Source organism: Eucalyptus grandis, chromosome 10 (genome assembly GCF_016545825.1).
Source record: "Eucalyptus grandis isolate ANBG69807.140 chromosome 10, ASM1654582v1, whole genome shotgun sequence".
In the NCBI taxonomy this organism is placed as follows: Eukaryota; Viridiplantae; Streptophyta; class Magnoliopsida; order Myrtales; family Myrtaceae; genus Eucalyptus; species Eucalyptus grandis.
Genome location: NC_052621.1, coordinates 13,609,737 through 13,633,713, shown reverse-complemented (window position 1 = coordinate 13,633,713; position 23,977 = coordinate 13,609,737). Strand labels below are relative to the sequence as shown.

Sequence of the window (23,977 nt, the reverse complement as noted above, 5' to 3'; positions counted from 1 at the left end):
CAAAAAGGGCTTGCTTAAATATTCGAAATAACGGGACTACATGCGGCATTTTATACGTACCAAAAATATTTAAAAAAAAATGTAAACCTTTCTTATTATCTAGCATTACTCATGGAGTTACATATGGAATGTCTCTATTTGACTAATAATATCCATCTCCGAAAAGTAACTCCATTATTTTCCTGTATTCTACTCAGTTTAATATTTTCATGGTCAACGGAATAAGTACATACTTAAATTCTATTAAATTACAATTCTATAAGTCAATTACTTATTTATTAAATGAAAATAAAAATTGATAAAAGAATTCGATAAACAGCCTCGCAAAATATCTGAACCAGAACCAAATCTGACTTTATTGATTGAACCTTTAGCAGATATAGAACAAAAGACTCCTTTGATTATCTTTTGAACCCAAAAAGAGGCACTTTGACTAGATAAAAATAAATTTAAAAATAAAACGGACTCCTATTTCCTCCTCTTCTTTCTTTCGAGTGGATGAAGACTTGACAATGAATATTTCGAACCTTAAAAGCAGCTACAATATTAATGCTTGAGGTTGCGTTAGGCATATGACTGTAGCTAAGTTGATTTTATTAATATATAGATTTGACGAGGAATATTTCAAACTTTAAAAAGCAGCTATAATCATTAATGCTTGAGGTAGCATTGGGCATGTGACTATATATATATATAGCTGAGTTGATTTTATTAATATATAGACTTGACAAGGAATTTTTCAAACTTTAAAAAGCAACTATAATCATTAATGCTTGAGGTAGCATTGGGCATGTGACTATATATATATATATATATAAATAGCTGAGTTGATTTTATTAATATATAGACTTGACGAGGAATATTTCAAATCTTAAAAGTAGCTACAATCATTAATGCTTGAGGTTGCGTTGGGCATATGACTGTAGCTATATATATAGCCAAGTCGATTTTATTAATATATAGACTTAACGAGGAATATTTCAAACCTTAAAAGCAACTATAGTCATTAATACTTGAGGTTGCATTGGACATATATGATTGTAGCTATATATATAACGAACGTCTATAGAATATTTCGAGAAGTAACATGAATTTCACATATTTTTAGCATTTTAATCAAATTCTTCTATCACAACAACACAATCATCTCAAACCAAATGAAACTCGACATTGTTGCGTGAACGCTAGGGACTCTATGCCATGACTTTTGTGGGTCGATCATGAGGATTGAACCAACTCTCGGCAAAAGGAGTTAGGCAATGCGCCATGTGATTTCTTTTTCAATTGCTTTTCTATTCAGCCCTCGTTGATTCCATGTTTTTCTCTAGAGCCCCTCCCTATTTTACATATCTATGACTCATCAAGAAGAAGGTAGATAATCATCAACAAGGCACAATTCACTGATAGAGAAAATTACCTTGATAGGATAACGACGTAGAAGAGGAAGATCACTGAGATCACCAGTTTACATACGTGGCCTTATTCAGTGGACAATACGAGACGCTGCAACCCTAAAGAAAACACAAGGAGAAAAAGGAACTTGAATGAGTAACTCGTTCACGTGTACCAAACTCTACTTGCAACGCAGGACATCAGAAACTCTACATAGTTTCTAATTTCAAAGCATCACAAGAGACCAGAACAATTTCTTAATAAAGGGAATATGAAATCGAGTAAGCAGACATAAAGCCAAAAGGAACATGATTCTGGGAAGGGCGAGGAAAAATTAGAGAGTGCTGACCTCTAGTTGTAACTCTTTTGGAGTTGCACGCCCTCTGAAATAGCCGAATTTGGAAATCCTTATCAAATTCCAGTCACTTGGCTACGAAAAAATCAACGGGGCTTCACATGTACAGATCTTATTCATGGGAGCAGCAAAATTGATAATCCTCATGTAACCATATAGATTCGAGCTGAATGATATGAGCAGCAGAATCGGCATTTAATTTCTTAATAGCAAGCTAAAAATCTCTGGAATCTGGATATTTCAAGGCCCATAATTCAGAAAGGTGTTGCTAAGATGGCATTGTTTGGCTAAGCAACATTCAACAAATGTAAATGAAGGAAATGGAATCGGGATTAAGCGCTGATGAATACAAGGATGGATTTTCAGATATTGCCAAAGAATCGTGCAGATAGATTTGGACAAAAAGTTATATTGGCGATACGACCCCAAGAAATTATCCTGCTACCACTGGCATATCATAATTTGCGAAGAAACGGAAAGAGGTCCTAACTAACGAAGGCTTCATTCAATCTAGCTCGATATCAACAGTAATGCGCATCAAAACTTATTTCACAACGGTCTCCTTCTAACGATGATAACCTTTCATTCCAAATCTAGTCATGTCCTGATACAGGATTTTCAAATCAACGGTTGAGCGTGGTAGGTATGGATCGGACGGCTGCATTTCGGATGAGAGAGAGGCAGGCATTTTTGGTCAATTAGGTCAACGACATTAATTTAGAAGATTAGGCTCTGCTGATCATCATATTCATGACCAAGGTTGGTCGACTGCCATTACTTTTCATGTGATAGCGACTTGAATAAATCAAAATTTTTTAAGATTACTAAGCAATTTCCGAATTCTATTACATTGCATCACATTCATGATGGAAAATTCTCAAAATTCATGAGTCTATATCACATACTTTTGCACAATTACTTAGCAATCTTTTCAAAAGATTATGCTAACTATTAAGAGTTCGTGATTCTGAACTCACTCAAAATGAGAGATCACTTCTCCATTGGACACATGTCGTTAGGTTGCTCAAATGAGTACCAAAATCGTGAAATGGAAAGAGGTCCTGACTAGCAAAGGCTTGGTCTGATCGAGTTCGATATTGACAGTAATGCGTATCAAAATAGACTTCACTACGGCCTCCTAGAGATAATCCTGATATATGATTTTCAAATCGACGGTTGAGCATGGTTGGTATGGATCGGATGGCTGCATTTCGGATGAGAGGGGAGTAGACATTTTTTGTCAATTAGGTCAACGACATTAATTTAGAAGATTAGGCTTTGCTGATCATCATATTCGTAAACAAGGTCAGTCGACTGCCATTACTCTATGTGATAATGACTTGAATAGTTCAAAAGTTTTTAAGATTACTAACCAATTTCCGAATTGTATTACATTGCTTTACATACATGACGGAAAATTCTGAAAATTCATGAGTCTATATCACTTATTTTTGCTCAATTATTTAACAATCTTTTCGAAAGATTATAGTAACTATTAAGAGGTCATGATTCTGAACTCACTCGGAAGGAGAGATCACTTCTCCATTGGACACATGTCGTTAGGTTGCTCGCATGAGTACCGAAATCATGAATTTGGATTCCTTCATCACAGCTCAAGAGCACTCGATTAGGCCGCGCAGACAATCAAGATTTATTACTTGTGTACAAGCACAATTTATCTGTATGTTTTGTCTCTGTATAGTACAATGTAGAAGTGTACCACCATTGTCGCCTCTGCAGCACCTTCCTGCTCACTTGAAAAGTCGGGTTATCGGGTGATGCGGAAGATGTCTTCCACCTTCCTTGTGTCGGCATTCACATACTGCAGGCAACACGTACATCGAAGTTAAACGAGCACGTACACATGATCACCATGAATGCAGTAACATGTAGCCGCTCAATGTTCCAAACTCTACTTGCAGTGCAGGAAATCGAAAACTGTATACGTGGTTTCTGATTTGCACAGCACCACAACAGACCAATACAGGTTATCAATCAATGGACTCATCCATCATAAAAGATAGAATCAGCAGTGACAAAGCGAAAAGGAACGATGATCAAGGGAAGGGCGACCGAGAACTCAAGAGTGCTATGCAGTATGCAACATTCAAAAGCGGGTTACTGCTGACCTCTAGTTGTAACTCTTTTGGAGTCGCATGTCCTCTTAAATAGCCGAATTTAGAAATCCTTATCAAACTCCAGTCACTCGGCTGCAAAAGAAAAATCAATGGGGCTTCACTTGTACAGGTCTTATTCATGGGAGCAACAAAAGGGATAATCCCTGTGTAATCGAATAGATTCGAGCTGAATGATATGAGCAGCAGAACGAGCAAAGAAAGTTATTTCTTAAGAGCAAGTGAAAGAAACTCTGGAATTTTGATATTTCATGGCCCCCAAATTAGAAAGCTCTTGTCACGATGGCATTGTTTAGCTAAGCAGCATTCAACCAATGTAGATGCAAGAAATGGAAACGCGATAAAAGAGTAGATTTCCGGAAGATGCCAAAAAATTGTCCAGATATAGACAAAAGGCCAATTTTATTTTCCTATCTACAACTGGTGTGAGGGAGGACAGACTCTAACCTTATCTGTGAATCCACCCAGCCTGAACCCGGCCATACCAATAACCACTTGCACGGGTGCGCTATAATTGCTCTGATCATAAATATCAACCCCGCTCTGATCTTTCTTTGGCATAGCTCTACACTCATTTTGGAAAACCGAGCAGGTTCTTTCATAGTTATGACATGTGGCCGAAGAGAACTAGATCAGCCTGTGATATCAAATGGTTGATGATTGCACTTTCACAGGTCAAAGAATTGTTTAACATGAAAACCAAATTAAGAAATGGAAGGTTGCCTTGTTGTCCAACAGCAATGGCTCTACAGCATCAAGAAAAATTGGATCAGCACCTAATCCGTGACCAGAAGTGTACATGGGCCTGTGCCTGCAAGAAGCAACTGTTACACTTGATATCTGTTGTCTTGAGAGTTTTTAGTCTGAGAGTCTGCACATTCAAGTAGTAATACTCACGATCACTTAGAAGCAAATGTACTTACCCCATGAAAACTAACCATGGAGTTTTAGATCGGTCGACTGAAGCCATGTCCCCTTTCATCCATTGATACTGACAACATGACATTCCCATGACATAAATGGACAGCTTATCGAGATGCAGATATGATCCCAAAAGGGTTCAGCTCGATCGAACGTACCTGCTCTGAATTCTCGGACCAGTCATGTTCAGTTGAAATCACAGTAAAGTGAACACTGGCTTGTTCAATGGAATATCATGGCTTGTCCTTCGCTGGGGTTGGCATTGGGAAGTATGTCTCGTAAGGAATGCCACATTCCCCACCGGAGTCTGGAGTTATATATCTGGCACCCGAGTCCACATAATCTCTTCATGTAAAAGAAAATTAGAAAATCTTCAATTCATGCTGCTGAGTAATGTTCGTTTAGCTGTTTACTGAGCCTTCTATTATGCACAGGAAGAGACTCATATTGACCCGAGATAGTTACCTTTCGTGGTTCCCAATTGCAGTCATATAGGAAACTCGGGAAGCGAAAGGGCTGATGTGGTGGAGGAAGAAATCCCACTCCACTAAGAAGCCGGTGGCGTAGCTTATGTCTCCAATATGGAAGATGGCATCGACATTGCCAGAGTCTACATCATCCAACACTGCCTTAGCCACCGAGACTGATCCTGGCTATAGAAACATACAAAGTCGCATGTTAGGAGACCTTCATGATCAGAAGTTTGAATTCTCACAAGCAGCTTAGTCTGCGCCACTTCAGTTAATTCAGATGAATGTGTCGTGCTAATAATATTTCTTGAATAGCAGGTTTTCAAGAGGATACTCCACTCAAATCGTGCCATGTTTTGTCCCTTCCATTAGCATTTCTCAAAAATTTGAAGGATACACCTTCCTCTTAGAGTATACCCAGCTTGGATAGCATCATTTCAATGTTGCCTTTAGAAATGCGACTTTTCATTCTATGGAATGCATGTTTACCTGAATGTAGTGCTCGACTGTATCATCCAGAGGGGCTTTTCCCATATCTCCATATGCAAGAAATTTGAGTTCATTTGATCCTCCTGCAGGCGGTGTCCTGAACTGAACTTTGTTGCTCCAACCAACTGAATCACTGGATATCGTAAAGCATGATCAAAACAACTCGAATGTGCCAGCAAATGGTATAAATTTATTGATCAATTCGATTTCCAATCAACTAAGTGATGCCCAAAAAAGATGGATTATTCCATCTACTTCCAGTTGCCACAACTGCAGTGTCATGCAATATATAAGTCCAATGTCATGATAACAAGATTCTCCTTTTAATTGAAAGCCGTATACCCAATCCTCTCTCAATCAGACATGCAGCTACAATACATCTTTCTGGACTAAGGCATATGGAAGTATTTGCCGGTGCTCCATCATCTACCTAATGCTGTGAATTCATAGAAAATGATTGTAAGGAACAAGTGCACATCAATTCATTCACATTCACTGCAGATAGATGACCCTGCATCAAGTAGACATGCCAGAGATATTGCACTATGCTCAGCAAGAATACCTCTAGCCAATCTGAAACCGATTGGTCTCATAAACAACATGCTTCAGTCAAAGATTCTACCTTCCGTATTTGTAAGAATAAGAGTTAGAAGGTTGCAGTCCCGTCATCACGGCTGAATGAATGTAACCAGGGTCATGCCAACCAAAATCTTTGGCAGGACTGGGCACCACTTTACCTGTCGAAAAACAGACCAACAAAACTAATTTCAGTCAAGGATGAGTCTTTATGGGGCATTTAAATTGTTTTGCGTGCGACAAAGTAAGTCCTAGTGCATTTACAGAATTTTCAAGGAAGGGTTTGAGGTTAACTCACTGCACATATCATCTCGTGAGAATGAACTAACTTCGGAAGTTTGTGATTTCCCATCTCCATATTGTACCTTTTGGGGTTCCTTGCCTCCGCTAACCCATGTAATCCTCATCTGCAGATTAAAGCATGTACAATTAGCATTTGCAATCTGCATTGCTTTCAAGTGTTTTATGCAAAGAGTTATTCCACACTCGGCGCAATGTGTTGTGCAGGCATGGTACCACTGACTTCATTGGCTAATGATATAATTGACATTTTTCATTACATCCATAAAGCCAAATGTTGGCAACACGACCCATGCGAGCTCTGCACACCAGTTGGTAGCTAATTGAGTGCTTACCGAGGTCCCGGTCGAGTCAATGCTGGAGAGATGGCCATAGAGCGGTTGGTTCGGGTTAGCAAAGGTCAAAGAGTTCGATCTCTTCAACACGCATGGTATGGTGAATCCTCCGGCGAACAGCACAAACTCGATGTCGGTTCTGATGTTCAAACGTGAAACGTCAAGGTGCTGCCACATGTGGTCAACACGCATTGACCGTCTTTGTATTCCTTGCACTCCTTCTTCTTGCAGCTCAGATAGTCCGGATCCCTGCTCAAGTATTGTGCCTGAAAATGATGCACATAAGCGTACACCAAAAGGTTGAAGTGGAAAAGGTTCTCCTAGTCTCAAACTAATTAGACAAGTAATGGTAGGTATGCTAGAAAATTTACGGAATTTGGCACATTGCCAAAAAGAAAAGAAAAAATACAGGTATAATACCACGGGTTGTGATAAATGAAATTTTAAAGCATTTTTATAAAAAGGAGTTGCTTAAATATTCCAAATAACAGAGTTTTTTTTTTTCCTTCCAAATAACAGAGTTACACACAGCATTTTATATGTTTCAAAAATACAAAAAAAGAAAATTGTAAACCTTTCTTAATATCTAGCACTACTAAAATTAGAGTTACATATGGAATGTCTCCATTTGACTAATAAAAATCCAACTCCGAGAAGTATCTTCGTTATTTTCCTGCATTCAACAAAGCTCAGTATTTTCATGGTCAACGGAAAAATACATAAATTCTGGAAAAAAAGTTACGTAATTTTTAAAGGACGGTTCAATAAGTCAATTACTTATTTGTTGAATCAAAAATACAATCATAAAAGAATTCAATAAAGAGCCTCGCCAAAAATGTGAACCAGAGCCAAATCTGACCTTATTGATTGAATCTTTAGCAGATTATAGAATGAAGGACTCATTTTTTTTTTTTTTGGTAAAGAAATGAAGGACTCTTTTGATTCTCTTTTGAACCCAAAAAGAGACGCTTTAACAAAAATAAAAATAGATTAAAAATAAAACTGACTCCTATTTTCTCCTCGTCTTCCGAGAGAATGAAGACTTGGCGAGGAGTATTTTAAACCTTAAAAGCAGCGACAATCTTTAATGTTTGAGGTTGTGTTGACCCCGGCGCCTCTAGGGGAGCAGCAATATGGGCTGTGTCTGACTGTCGACGAAGGTTTGTGTTCTGTTGCTTTCCCGCTTTGCTAAAGTATTTCAACATTCATACATACATACATACATACATACATACATGAATGATGTATGTATGTGTATTCATTAAATTAAGTTGGTGGCACTTAGAGAAAACGAAATGTTTGTTGAATATTTTGAAAAATAATATCAATTTCACATACTTTTCGCATTTTAATCGATTTCATCTACCACCACAACATAATCATATAATCTATCAAGTATATTGGTTTTTTTTTTTTTTTTTTTTTGTAACTCGATATGTGCCTAACCAAATGAAATATGACGTCGTTACGTGAACACTATGTACTCCATGGCGTCACTTTGTTGGTCGATCATATGAGGACTTAACCAGGTCTTGGCAAAAGGTGTTCGGCAACACGCCATGTGATTTCTTTTTCAAGTGCCTTTCAGTTCGGCCCATGTGGGTTCCACTATTTTCTCTAAAGCCCCTCACTATTTTACGTTTCTATTACTCATCAAGAAGAAGATAGATAAGCCATCAACAAGGCACGATTCAATGGTAGATAAAATCACCTTGACAGGATAATGGCATAGAAGAGGACGATCGATGAGATCACTAGTCTGTACATACATAATCTTGTTCAGTGGACAATACGAGACGCCGCAGCCCAAAAGAAATCACAAGAAGATGAAGGAACTTGAATGAGTAACCTGCTCATGTGTACCAATACGTTTCAAGGACGAACGAATTAGACATGAGGATGACTTACTCAGCGTCCGATGGAGAAATCATGGCAATCCAGTCGTTGTCCGCTGGAACCAGGACCCCGGTTACATTAACTGTAAGGTACTCTTCATCTCCCATGGTGGCGTTGCCACTGACATTAATTTTGAGATAAGGGTTCCCATCGCTACACTCGAGAATTCGCCTTCTATTCAGCAACCGGAACTCAGAAATGGCGGTGCAGTTGAGATGCGCAAGCACGGAGTCGACCACCAAAGGGTGCAAGTTTGATGGTGACAACGACGACGACAAAGAAGAAGAAGAAGAAGAAATGCACGTGAAAAGGATGATGGGAATGGAAACGATCGCGATTTGTGTTGGAATGTGGAGTTCCATAATGAAGAAGCAAAATGCCTTGGATGGATGAAGACAAAGGCCTTCGTCGTATAATTACAAGAAAGAGAGGTATGGTTTGGTGGGAGAGAGAGAGAGAGAGAGAGGGGGGTTGTTGAATGTTTAGGATCCAACACCTATGGAAGTAAATCAGAGATGTATGCTTTTTATGGCGAGGAGGATATTATATATCTTAAAGAATAGAAAACAATTAAGGTTGCGTTTGGTCATATAAATTTATGACCAAAATAGGGCTAAATAGAATAAAATTTTAAATTTACGAATTTTGTTATATCATATTCATTATTTCGTGATTGCAGTAAAAAAGTTAGATTTATTTACATCATTTTGTGTATATTGTTTTATATAAACGAAATATTAATATAAATGAACAAAATTTTTACAAATAAAGATGATAAAAATCTCCCATGATGCTGTTATCTACTTTATTTCTATTTAATTTTTGTTTTATTTTCCACTTTTTTAAATTAATTTCTTTTTAAATTCTTTTTGCCCCTTCAATCATTCTATGATAAAATTTTATTAGATAGTAAACTATACTAAGATACCTAATATACTAAAATATGGGGAAAAGTGCTAAAAAAAGTCATAAACCTTTTGCTTTTGTGCCAATTTAGTTCTAAACATTTTTACATTGTGCCAATTCAGTCATTTCCAGCCAATTTTGGTCGGATTTTACTAACCGGACGCCGCTCGGCTGATGTGGTTTGATCAAGCACCGACGTTGACAATTTCTAATAATATTTTAATATATTTTTATATTTTTTATATTTTTCTTTTTCTTTTTTTCTTCTCCTCTTCTTCGTCCAGCCGGTCATTTGGACCTCGGCGACCAGCTAGAGGCGACGGCCGGCGAGGTCGACAAAGTGAGGTCAAGGTATATTAAAATTTGTTAACAATTTTGTTATTTTGAATTTCTTATATTAGGATTCAAATATTATTTATATTAAAATATAATTTTAATTTTGTTAATTTAAGAAAATTGTCATTCGTGGAAAATAAATTTCCTACTATGGATGTCTGTCTTGAGCAGACATCAAACGCGGGATATGATAAATTTTATCATATTCTGAATTTTATCTTAACTACTAAATAGCCTAAGAGGATACCATGTTTATTTCTTGCTGATAGTTTATCACTTGTCCGATAATGTATTAATTAGGAGTGAGTTTTATTAATTCCAAAAGTTTAGTCCAAACCTTAGATCTGTTATTTCTATCCAATACCGACTAAATCAGCTTCTTCTAGACTTCTAGTAGCCAGGTACCTATTGATGATTTTGTGTTCATGGTTAATGTCATTTCGAATGGATCAGCCTATGCAGTTTCTTCCACTTTGGCACTTTGCACGTCGAAAGAACCATAGGAAGGCATCAAAGTCAAGTAATTTGACGAGGGTTGATATGAATGCACGAGCATACAATAAATGCATTTTGTCTAGATATTAAAGAAATGAACATTTCCTTTAGATGCTCTTAGGAATATTAGGTGTTGTGGAAGTTAATTGAGGGATTGTTGACACCTGAATTTATACTCACTAAATCATACACTGCATAAAAAATTAGGGATCGAATTAATATTGTGCATTCACATTGTTTACATTTTGTCATAAAGAGCATACTATTTTACAAATGATTCGGTGGTGATAATGTTAAGTGTGGGAATTGAGATGGGCACAGGATAATGATTGACTGAGGATCATTAAACTCAAGCGATGGACAAAATAGGACAAGCAATGAGTCCGGATAAGGGCTGAAGATTTGATTGCAGTCGATAATGAAACAAATATGGTTCAAAAAAATATATTTGAACGGAGAGAATATAGAGGAAAGAATCGTGAATGGGCTGGTGAGATATAGAGATGATCGGAAACTAAAAGTTTACGGTCAATTCAAGTTTCAAGAAAGATTGGTGGCAATCATTCTTCGGTCAAACACCAGAAAAGGGAAAGAAATAATTTTTGTTTCCAACTTGCAAGGACATAGTCTCAGTTGATGCAGCCATAGAAGGGGGATATTGAAGGACAAAAACCAAGACGGAAAGTTCACATCGAACGTCCAGGAGGTCCAGCGGGTTCTTGAGCAAGCCTTGGCGCCTCTGGTCCCCAGCGAAGCAGCCCAGTCCCAGCGAGCGATCGTTGACGACATTTGCGGCACCAGGCCAATCCCGGCGAGCCTCGAGCCGCCTCCATCGAAAGACATGACTACAGTCGTGCCTATGCTGTCAGCGCTCACGGCGACCACTAACCACAGCCCCAACGGGCCTCCCAGCCACGCCCGGTATTTTAGAGCGACCTAAGTTGCCCCTCAAGCAGTGGTAAGCTCGACGAGTGCTGCATTAGACAAGCACCCAGTTCCCTCGACACCCATACCGTCCTGGCGAGCCACCATAGTTGCTGCTCGTTACTGTCCCGCTTGTTGATTTCCTCCACGCCAATCCCCAGCGTCGAGCATCCCGCCCCCTCCTTGGCCGACTCTTGTCCTCGCTGGAATCTCTTACGTTGCCTCCAATCTTGGCGATTAACTTTGGCAAATCCTAATTCGAGGTAAGCTGCGGTGGGTGCAATTTTGATATATAGTTCTCGACGCATGTTATTCAAAAGTTAAGCCTTCGGTTGTTTTAAGTACCTCTTACGCTTATCTTGCATTAGTCGAGGCATATTAGGGTGCCGGAACTTTGGGCCTAAAGGTCGGGTCCTTAGTATCGCCTCATTGCATGGACCGTGATCTATAATATATGGGCATGGTTAACCTAAATATATCTGGTGTGCATTGAGATAATATGTCCTTGAATTCTAGTAATAACGTTGATTTAAGATGTATGTTCTGATGCCATGCGGAGATTAATGACCCTCCCGCATATAAAACATGTCATGTTTAGGGTTTAGAACGCAATCTTAATTTTAGAATTTTCATGTTTAGGACAATGCACGTTAATTTTAGAGCTCATATAGATTTAGAATAATTCATAGCTTTCGTTAAGTAAGAATCAAATAAATAAATAAAATATCATTAGATCTACACAAGGATTGCATACAGAATTCATAACATGCATGTCATACATTGCACATCATTTAGTGAGTCGTGATTTAAAGTTAATGCTTTAGAAAAATTATATCATGTTGAGTAATCAATAGCCGCATTACATGTGACACCCCTATTGCATAGAGTTCATATAGAACTTCATTAAACAATTAGTAGCGGCTCTAAGAACTGAGTTTAAATGCATATTGGATTGATTATCAAGTTGCAATTAGTAGATTTTGGGAAGCTAATGTTAAACACGAGCGATTGTCTCATGAGAGCAACATTCGTTCCTATTTAGTAATCTAGATTTCCTAGTTCACCTCTGAGAAGGTCGCGATAGGAGTAAGAGAATGGTGGAAAAACCACAACTTCAATTGATTGCTTCTTGTATATTCTTCATCCTTGTCAAGAGGATAGTTGCTTTTGTCTTCAATAAAAGGCCTCGAAGTAATTTTAGTAACCTGTCCCCTCTGCAGAGAGCTTTGAGCTTCTTGCCTTCATAATCTCCATGGCCTGGAGAGTACTGGCATCAAAACCATCATATTGTATGCCCTTAAACACACCACAGTAAACCACTGGGATTCGCCCCAGTGGCTACCCTTTCAACATGGAAGGGGGAGGTGAGGGGTTCAAATCCCCACCTTCTCAGGGAGAGATGGGGTGAGGACGCGTAGGTTTCAGGAGTGGGTTTCAACTCCCACGCCCTGCAAGTGACATGACAAAAGTCTAAGAGTAAGTGTAGAGTAGGAACAAAGTAGGACTGACAAAAAAAAAACACACACACACACACACACACACACACACACCACAGTAGGATTTGCATTGAACCATCCAGAGATTGACACATGGTGAATCCGGGCCCACTTTTCAGATCTTTTCTCTATCCTCGGTTACACCCTTTCTCTCGTTACTCTGTCTTCTCTCACTATTTTCTTCCTTGTCTTTATTTACTTTAGAGGCCATGGACGACGCTCTGTATATTGCAGTGTTACAACCAGCCATGGACAAACCCTGTATTTTCAGATCTATTCGATCATCGAGGTTCCAATTCGCCGTCTGCATCTCATGAACCATGGATTTCGCCAAGTGCTTCACTGATCGTAGAGCGTAGTGAATGACTTGGACAAAGTGGGTCGGGCTCAAAGCTTGAAGTTGTCGAACAAAGGCAATACGCCGCTCGTGCTGCTATAAACTTCATCAACGCGACTTCACGAAGGAAATTGTGATCAATCATTCCCTCTGGAAAGAATTTTGAACATTGCCGACAAGAAAAATGTCTAGCTAGGATTGAGTTGTCGTTGCAGCCGCAACTACGTGAAAGGCTGAGACAAGTCAAATGATAAGTAAATCCTTAACCAGAGGTATGGAGTGATATGTCGTGACTCGACGATTTTCAAATTGACAATTGAGCATGGTATGAATGGATCGGATGGCTGTTTTTCGGATAAGAGACGGGAGATATTTTGGTCAATTAGGTCAACGGCACTAATTTAGAAGAATATGCTTTGCCAATCATATTCATGCCCAAGGTTAGTCGAGCTCATTATTGATAGCGACTTAAATAACTCACAAAAATTTAGGATGATTAAGCAATTCCTAAATTTTATTACATTGCATCGCATTCATGACAAAAATTTGTGAATTGAAATCACTGATTTTTACATAAATATATAACAATTTTTGGAAGATTATGTTAACCATCAAGAGGTTGTGGTTTTGAACTCGCTTCAGAAGGAGAGATCACTCTTGCATTGAATGCATCTTGTTAGGTCGCTCACATGAGTACTGCAATCATGAATTTGTATTCCATCATGACAGATGAAGAGCATTTGATTAGGTCAGCGGACAATCAGGATTTATTACTTGGATATCAACACAAGTCATTTGTATTTCTTGTCTGTGTGAAGTAGAATGTAGAAGTGTATGATTATGTAGCTATAGCAGCTTGTTATCGCCAGCAGTGCCTTCCTGTTGACTTGAAAAGTCAGGTTATCGGGTGTTGCGGAAGATGTCTTCCACCTTCCTCGTGCCGGCATTCACATACTGCAAGCAAGGCGTAGATTGAAGTCAAATGAGCACGTAAGCACGGTCGTCATGAATGCAGTAACATCTAGCTGCTTAATGTTCCAAACTCTACTTAGAGCACAGGACATCAGAAACTGTACATAGTTTCTAATTTCAAAGCATCACAACAAACTAGAACAATTTCTCAACAAATGAAGTCATATGTAATCGAGTAAGCAGTCATAAAGCTAAAATGAATGATGATTGTGGGAAGGGCAACGGAAAATTCGAGAGTTTTGACCTTTAATTGTAACTCTTCTGGAGTTGCATGTCCTGTGAAATAGCCGAATTTGGAAATCCTTATCAAACTCCAGTCACTTGGCTGCAAAAAAATCAACGGGGCTTCACTTCTACAGATCTTATTCATGGGAGCAACCAAAATGATAATCCCCATGTAACCGTATCAAGTTGAATGATATGAGCAGCAGAATCAGCATTTAATTTCTTAACAGCAAGCTAAAAATCTCTGGAATCTGGATATTTCAGGGCCCGTAAATCCGAAAGGTGTTGTTAAGATGGCATTGTTTGGCTAAGCAACATTCAGCCAATGTAAATGCAGGAAATGGAATTGAGATTAAGCACTGATGAATGCAAGGACGGATTTTCAGAAATTGCCAAAGAATTGTGCAGGTTTAGACAAAAAGCTATATTGGTTTACTATTTACAACGGTGTGAGGAGAACAGACTCTAATCTCATCTAGGAAGTCATCCAGACCGAACCCGGCCATACCAATAACCACTTGCACAGGTGCACTATCGACCCCGCTTTGATCTTACTTTGGCACGGCTTTACACTGATTTTGGTAAACTGAGCACGTTCTTTCATAGTTAGGAACGTGGCCGAAGAGAACTAGGTCAGCCTCTGATATCAAATGCTCGATGAGTACAGATCAGCAAATCATTCGACATCCGAATGGAATTAAGAAGCAGAAGGTTGCCTTGTTGTCCAATAGCAAGGGCTCTACAGCATCAAGAAACCTATGGTCATCACCTCCTTCGGAACCAGAAATGTACATGGGCTGGGCCTGTGCCTGCAGGCGCCAACCGCTACACTTGATCTCTGTTGTCTTGAGAAGTTTTTAGTTTGAGAGTACGCAAAATCAATTAGTGAAACTCGCAATCATCGAGAAGCAAATGTACTTTCCCCGTGAAAACTAACCAAGGAGTTTTAGATCAGTCGATTGAAGCCATGTTCCCTCTCATCCATTGATACTGACAACATGACATTCTTATGACATAAAAATGTCAGCTCATTGACATGAAAATGTGATACCAGAAGTGTTCAACTTGATTGCCCTTACCTGATCTGAATTCTCGGACCAGTCGTGTTTGGTTGAAATCACGGTAAAATGAACACTGGCTTGTTCTATGGAATACCATGGCTTGTACTTCACTGGGGTTGGCATACAATGTCTCATAGGCAACGCCGCATTCCCCACTGGAGTCCAGAGTTAAGTACATGGATCCGGGGCCCTGTAATCTCTTCATATGAAAGAAAATTAGAAATCATCTTCGACTCATGCTGCTAATTATGTTGGTTCAGCTGTTTATTGCACTGGAAGGGACGCATATCAACCCGAGATAGTTACCTTTCATGGCTTCTGATTGCAGACATGTGGGAAACTCGGGGAGCAACAGGGCTGATGAGTGGAGGAAGAAATTCCACTCCACTAAGAAGCCGGGGGCGTAGCTTATGTCTCCGACATGGAAGATGGCGTCCAAATTGCCCGAGTCCACATCACCCGACACTGCCTTTGCCACTGGTACGGAGCGAGGCTATAAAATCATATAGTCACATTTTAGGATACCTTCATAATCAGGAGTTTGAATTCTTACAGACAGCTTAGTATGTGCCACTTCGGTTTATTCAGATGAATTTGGAGTGCCAATAATGTTTCATGGAGAGCTGGTCTCAAGATGATACTCCACCCCAGTCGTGGCATATTTGTCCCTTCTTTGTATCTTACAAGAAAGAGAGGTATGATTCAATAGAGAGAGAGAGAGAGAGAGAGAGAGAGAGAGAGAGAGATGGAGGGGATGCGTTTGAAGTGTCGAAGTGTAAGTTGAATGTTTAGGATCTCATACCTATGGAAGTATATTAAGTATATACGCTTTTTATAGAGGAGGATATTATTTACCTTAAAGAATAACAAATAATGAAGAGGGTACCATGTTTCTTGACGTTGACATATGTAGAGTTGCCAATAGTTCATCACTTCTTCAGGAATGTATTAACTAGGAGTGAGTTTTCTTACTTCCAAAAGTTCGGTCCGGAGCTTAGATTTGTTAATTCTATCCAATGCCAACTGGATTAGCTGCTTCTAGTAGCTAGCAACCTATTGATGATTTTGTGTTCATGGTTGATGTCATTTTGAATGGACCAGCTTGTGCATCTTCTTTCGCTGTGGCATTTTGCACGTTGAAAAGAGCCATTGGACGGCACCAAAGTCAAGTAATTTGAATAGCGTTAATATGAATGCATAGAGCATGCAATAAATGCATTTTGGCTAGATAATAAACAAATGAACTCATCCTCTAGATGCTCCTAGGATTATTTGGCGTTGTTGAAGTTAATTAATAAATTGTTGATACTTAAATTTTGACTCGCCGAATCATTCACTACATAAAAAATTAGGAATCGACCCAATCCCTAAACCAAATATCAATATTGTGCATTCGCATTTTTGTATTTCATCGCTAGAGCATACTATTTTAGGGAGAAGTGTTCAAAAAACCTTTTGCATTTATGCCAATTTCGTCATAATTTTTTTAATGCCAATTTAGTCATAAATCTTTTTACTTAGTGCCGATTCAGTCATTCTCAGTCAATTTCAATCGGATTTTGCTGATTGGGTATCAAGCGGCTAACATGACTTGATCGGTGCTAACATGGACAATTTTTAATAATATTTTAATATTTTAAATATTTTTTTATTATTTTAAAAAAATTATTCTTTTTCTTTTTTGCTTCTCTCCTCATTCCTCTAGTTCGACAAGGTCAAGGCCAACCTTGCCGGCCACCTCACCAGTGGCCGCAAGGTGGGTGGCAAGGCTCACCCTTGTCAGATCGCAGCCTAGGCGGCACCGGCAAGGGTGAGGCTCGCTAGCCAATGCGAGGCCACCCTCAAGGCCATTGGTGAGGTGGTCAATGAGGCTTGCCAATGGCTGGCGAGGTCAACCTCAACAATTGTCGCCTCAAGTCAATCCCTAAGGTCCAGCGAGCGACTGGAAGAAAAAGGAGAAGAAAAAAAATAATAAAAAAATCTAAAATATCAAAATATTATTAAAATTTATCTACGTCAACGCCGATCAAGCCACATTAACTGGTCGACATCCATTTAGCAAAATCTAGCCAAAATTGTCCAAAAATGACTAAATTGGCACAAAATATAAAAGTTTATGACTAAATTTGCACAAAAAGGCTTATGACTTTTTTTAACACGTTTCCCTACTATTTTACATCAAACTCGGTGGTGATAATATCAAGTATGCAAATTAAGATAGGTACAAAATAATGATCGAGTGAGAATAAATAGAAATTTGAGCAATGGACCAACTTGGACAAGCAACTTGTTGGAGGGAAAATTGTCCAATATGTTCTAAATTTATTGTACTTTTATCAATTCAGTCTTAAATCTTTAATTTTGCTAATTAAGTCATAAACCTTTTCAAGTATTGTCAATTTACTCAATCCGATTAATTTTAGTCGAAAATTGCTAATATGAATGCTAGACATCTCACATGGCACAATCAACACTAATGCGGGTAATTTGCAATAGTATTTTAATATTTTTAGAATTTTTTTTCCTTTTCTTCTCTTTTCCTTATTTACTTTGTTTCTTATTGCTCAGAAGCTCATTTGAGGAAAATAATTTATTTAGGATTTGCTGCATGTTTATATTTCCTTCGATACACTAGTCTACTCTATCTTAAATTTTTATGGAAGGTGCCCTTTGTCCTTGAGGATTATAACAGATCTTATGCAATTCTAACATGGACATGCATATGCATGTTAAGAAATAAAAATCACCACGGATAGTTTTCTTTCTAAGGATAGTTTTCTTCCAAAAGAGAAAAAGTACCAATATTGGCTTCCGGAGGGTCATGAGAACAATGCATTTCTTCATTTTGCTTCTCCTATATACTATCGACACAGAACTCGGAAACAAAAGGTACTGTTTCTTCTTCAAATTTGAGATGGAAGATCAGAAATGCAAATTGTCTCCGACCACCTTGATAATTTTAATTCTCGGTATCATTTACATTCTAAGCATTTCCCCAGCTAATGCTGCTATGGCAGTAGCTGATACAAGGAGCTCATTGTCAACTTACATTATCCAAGTACGAAAGCCGACGGACAAACATTTCGCTACCGTAGAGGATCTCGATTCTTTGTATCGGTCCTTTTTACCCACCACAGCAGCCAGCTCTAACCAAGAGCAAAGAATGGTTCACTCGTACCAGCATGCGCTATCCGGGTTCGCAGCCAAATTGACCGCCGAGGAAGCTAAAGCCGTTCAGGAGAAGGACGGTGTTTTGCAGGTACACCCGGAGGAGGTGCTTTCTCTACACACAACTCGCACCCCCGACTTCCTGGGATTGCACCAAGGAGTCGGCTTCTGGAAGGACTCGAACTTTGGTAAGGGCGTGATCATCGGACTACTGGACTCAGGGGTTTTCCCGGAGCACCCTTCCTTCAACGACGAGGGGGTGCCTCCACCCCCAGCCAAATGGAAGGGGAGGTGTGACTTCAACGGCACGTCCTGCAACAACAAGCTCATCGGTGCGAGGTCTTTCATCAACCCGATCAACGCCACGCAGGCCGTTCCACCATATGATGATACTGGGCATGGCACGCACACTTCCAGCACAGCTGCCGGTGCTTTTGTGAGGGATGCCAGCGCGCTCGGTAATGCAAAAGGCACGGCCGTAGGCATGGCGCCTCTTGCACATTTGGCAATGTACAAGGTTTGCGTAGATGACGGTTGCCCTGCAAGCAGTATATTGGCTGGGTTCGACGCCGCCATCGAGGACGGTGTCGATGTGCTTTCCGTCTCTTTAGGAGGAAATTCCAAACCGTTCTTCAAAGACTGGATTGCGCAGGGTGCATTTGCCGCCACCCAAAAGGGCATCTTCGTCAGCTGCTCCGCGGGGAATTCAGGGCCATACAACACCTCATTGTCAAACGAGGCTCCGTGGATTCTCACTGTGGGTGCGAGCAGCATCGACCGTAGCATAGAGGCCACAGCGCGGCTGGGGAATGGGCTAGAGTTCGATGGGGAGACCTTGTACCAACCGCACAACTTCCATCCGGCACTACTTCCCCTAATTTATCCAGAAATAGATGATCGCATCCAGGACTGCGGTAAAGGATCACTAAGGTTTCGCTCGGACATTCGAGGGAAAGTGGTTGTGTGCGACTTAGGAAGTACTGAGCCAGTCGTAGCAGGTCAAGAGGTCAAGGATAGAGGTGGTGTGGCCATGATCCTCGTGAACGGTCCCACTGACGGATACACCACACTGGCTGATGCGCATGTCCTACCCGCGGTGGAAGTGAGCTATGTCGCGGGGAGAGAGATCAAGAGATACTTTAACACAGCGTCAACACCAATGGCCACGATCCTATTCAAAGGCACGCACATCATCAGGAGATCGGTCGCCCCGGCTGTAGCATCATTCTCTTCCCGCGGCCCCAACCGCCAAAGCCCAGGCATCCTCAAACCAGACATCATCGGCCCGGGCCTGAACATTCTCGCTGGTTGGCCATTTCCTTTAGACAATTCTACGAACTTATTCAACGTGATCTCCGGGACCTCCATGTCCTGCCCCCACCTCAGTGGTGTGGCGGCGCTGCTCAAGAGCACGCACCCCAATTGGTCGCCAGAAGCCATCAAGTCCGCCATCATGACCACTTCCACCACCTTCAACATGGAGGGCCGACCCATCGTGGACGAGACACTCCATCCAGCGGACATTTTCGCCACAGGCGCAGGACACATCAACCCATCGAAGGCCGTCGACCCGGGTCTCGTTTACGACGATGGACCGCAAGATTACATCCCTTACCTTTGTGGGCTCATCTCCAACGAGTCCCAAATCGAGGTTATAGTTAAAAAAAAAAGTCAACTGCTCGAGCATAGGGAGCATACCTGATTACCAGCTCAACTATCCATCGATCACCGTGAGCTTCAAGCCTTCGGTGACGAACGTGAGTGTGACAAGGACGGTGAAAAACGTCGGACCCGCAAAGTCGCGTTACCAGTCAGTCGTCGACCCGATCAAGGGTCCGGTCTCATTGGCGTGTACCCGCGTGAACTCGTGTTCACAGAGGCGAACCAGACAGCGAGTTACCGGGTTGACTTTACGAGGGAAGTTGACTCGAAAGCGCCGTCGCCGTATGCTCAGGGGGCAATCACGTGGGTCTCTGCTCGGCATTCGGTTCGGACCCCTATAGCTATTGTGTTTGAGTGACCACAGGCAGAGTCTGCGGTTTTTGTGGTTCAAAACATGAAGTCGATAAAGATGGTGATTATTTTTTCTCTCTATGTTTGCGTCTTGAATAATCTAGAGGGCAATGACCCATTTCAGACTTGAATTTGCCTTTGAGAACATTGCCATTGTTCACCTCTTATTTATTTTGATCCATGATTTAAGGGAAATTGTTAAATTGACGCAAATGATCCCTAAATTTACGTTGAATGTGCAATGTGCTCCCTAAACTTTTAATTTGTTTAATGTGATCCCTAAACTTTAACCCAATGTTTAATATGATCTCTCAACTTTTGGTACATTGAATATTTTGATATAGTTCAAGGATTACATTAAATATGTACCAAAAGTTTAGGATTACATTGAACAAATTAAAAGTTAAGGGACCATATTTAAAGTTAGGCTAAAGTGTAGGGACCGTATTAAAAAAAAACTAAAAGTTCAAAGACTACATTGCACATTTGGCAAACATTCAGAGACTATTTGTGTCATTATCCCATGGTTTAACTATTTCTTCATGAGGATTAACCTAGTTTTTCTTTCTATCATGGGAAATTGGATCAAACTTTAATTTTTGGACACTACTACGGAGGACTACAAAACTTTGGATGGTTATCCTCGTCATATGAAAAATTTAGCACAATTCTTCCTATGTAGATTTGATAAATTTCAGTACAACCACCTAATTAAATGTGTTCATTATAAGATTCAATGTGTTTGTATTATAATTGGATCAACTTGTCTCCGCATGAATAATAAATGTGTCATGTACATTGTATTTTTTAAATCCATCTATGACACTTTTAGACATATTTAAGTAAACAAATTGACTCGATACAATTTGATAAATTTAGAGCCAATTTTATGTCTCCGCGGTTCAAATGCACTGAAAAGATATGTAACTTGTGGCTTTAGTAATTGGTAAATTTTAATATTGGGTATGGGTGAGGCAACTTCTTAGCTACAACTTTGGAGGTATTTGACAAGATATAATATACACCACAGCACCCATTTTCACAATAAAATTTATTATGTAAAGTATTATCGAATATGTTTAATTTATTTCTACATATTTATAAATAAGAGCTCTTTTTGTGAAATGTCTCAAGTTCAATTAACCAGAGGGAATGGACAAGAGGATAAGGTTTAATAAATAAGAACTCCTCTTTCATATATATTAGTTCTAAGCTCATGCTACATACCAACGCATTTGCCTCAGTCTGGCTTCTACAGTAATCTTAAATCGTGTTAACCAACGACTAACTCCTTGGATAAATGGTAAAACAATTGGGGTGCACGTTAAGAAGCGTGAAGTTTCAAATGCGACCACTCGGAGCTAGGCAATAAAAAGAAAAAAGTATTATTATGAATCTTTGTTCTCACAGGAGGTTGTGTACCTTTCTTCAATTTGGGAAGGTGGATTTAGTCTTGCCTATAAAGGCTGGATAAAGGAAAGGTTAGGCTCAAACCCAACAAGTCGTTGAAGAGTCTTCATAAGATTGTGTAAGCAACACTATTAGTCTTCCGTGAAAAATATTCACCTCTTGCGTAGAAAGGTGCATGCAGTCAATATCATAATCTTCCTATGGACCAAGCTCAAAGAATGTAAAAGAACAAGATAGAGAAATTTAAGAATGCATCACTCCTTTCTATCTGTAATGAAGTTGAAGCAATCTATACCGCTCCCTCTTGATCTGTAACCGATCGTGGTTAGACAACCAATGTTGAGTAAAAATTCCAATAATAGAATATTATATAATATTCTCTTGTATGTTAACAAATAAACACTAAGTACCAAATACTAGAAGACATTCTCGAAGTAATAAAAAAAAAAAAAAATCTCTCTCTCTCTCTCTCCATAAAGACACATCGAATTTTTGACACATCATATACACTATCCGCATAATATGTTTTTGCACTGATTGATTCAATATCCCCACTAGTCTCTCTCTATCTGGGTGCAAACACATGATTTAAAAATTGAATGATTTTTTAATAGTCAATATACATATATATATATATATATATATATATATATATATATATATATATCTATATATATTCTTTTGCAAACACATGATCAAAGAATTGATTTTTCTCTTTTCTTTTTTAATGCTCAACGTGATTGTGAATATAAACTGGATCATTTTGACTTAATAACTGCGATGGAGTGGCGTCCATTAGACATATCCTCAAGGGCCGTAGCAATTGTCCAATATACAAAATAAGCCTGTAGTAAATTTCACTCCCAAAAGCGTAGACTTTTTTTTTAGAGAGAAGCAGAGTCGGAAGCCGCTGTTCGGACTTAAGAATAACACCAAGTCAAGCTGCTGCAGGGTCGAGCAAGCTGAAACCTGCCGACAGATTAACGTACAGTGGTCATTCATTTCAAGCCAACTCAGCAACATCCATTCGTTTGTCTAAATACATATGGGCCATGTAATCCTCCGCACTATGTAAAAAGAGTCATTGAATCATACATGTCATATGTTGTTTTTCTATTGAAAACTGACGCTGTCTAAATGCACGTCTTGCTACTTTTGGCATCGGTGAAATCGAGCACTTCGAGTTCCTCTGCTAAGGTCTATGGGGATGCGAACAGGGTGGTTCCCCAGGGCTTTCGAAGCCTGAAAACCTACTTTACAATTCTTAAGATGCAAAAATTCTCCTTTTACTTTCTTTTATGACCATTCAACAAACAGAATAAATCCAGTCAATCGCGTCGAGTCGCGATGGTATCAGGCAGGACCAGCCTTGAATAGTGCGTGCCTTGAGCTCAAGTCGAATCACGAGGGCGCATGAGCATGTCACCAAACTTTACTCGCAGGAAGATCTATTGGTACTGAAAACCAATTTGCATAGTGCCGTGCCCGCAAGTTCCTGTGGCCAAAGATCATTCTCTCGGTTAATGAAGTCAAAATATAGAGACCAAAGGCAAACATGTACATGAAAATAGAAAAACCTAATAAACCTGCCTTGGATAACAATTTCAATAGAAAGAGATTTTTATGATTGACCTCATAATTTGCAAAGAAACGGAAAGAGAGGTCCTGACTATCGAGGGCTTCGTCCGATCTAGCTCGACATCGACAGTGATTGAAAAACTAGCCCATAGTAACTCAATGAAGTCTTCTCGCAGGTCAAGGGTGC

General features: G+C 39.6%; 1 protein-coding gene and 1 pseudogene across 1 annotated transcript; one reads left to right on the top strand and one right to left on the bottom strand.

Annotated features, from left to right (window-relative positions):
• Positions 1–3,374: 3,374 nt before the first annotated feature.
• Positions 3,375–9,231, bottom strand: LOC104423575 (annotated as a pseudogene).
• Positions 9,232–18,535: 9,304 nt separating this feature from the next.
• Positions 18,536–20,809, top strand: LOC104423577 (subtilisin-like protease 1). The gene is given in 3 exon segments (XM_010036044.2): positions 18,536–20,449; positions 20,451–20,636; positions 20,639–20,809. Coding segments are annotated over 3 exon segments (2,271 nt in total).
• The last annotated feature ends 3,168 nt before the right edge of the window (positions 20,810–23,977 follow it).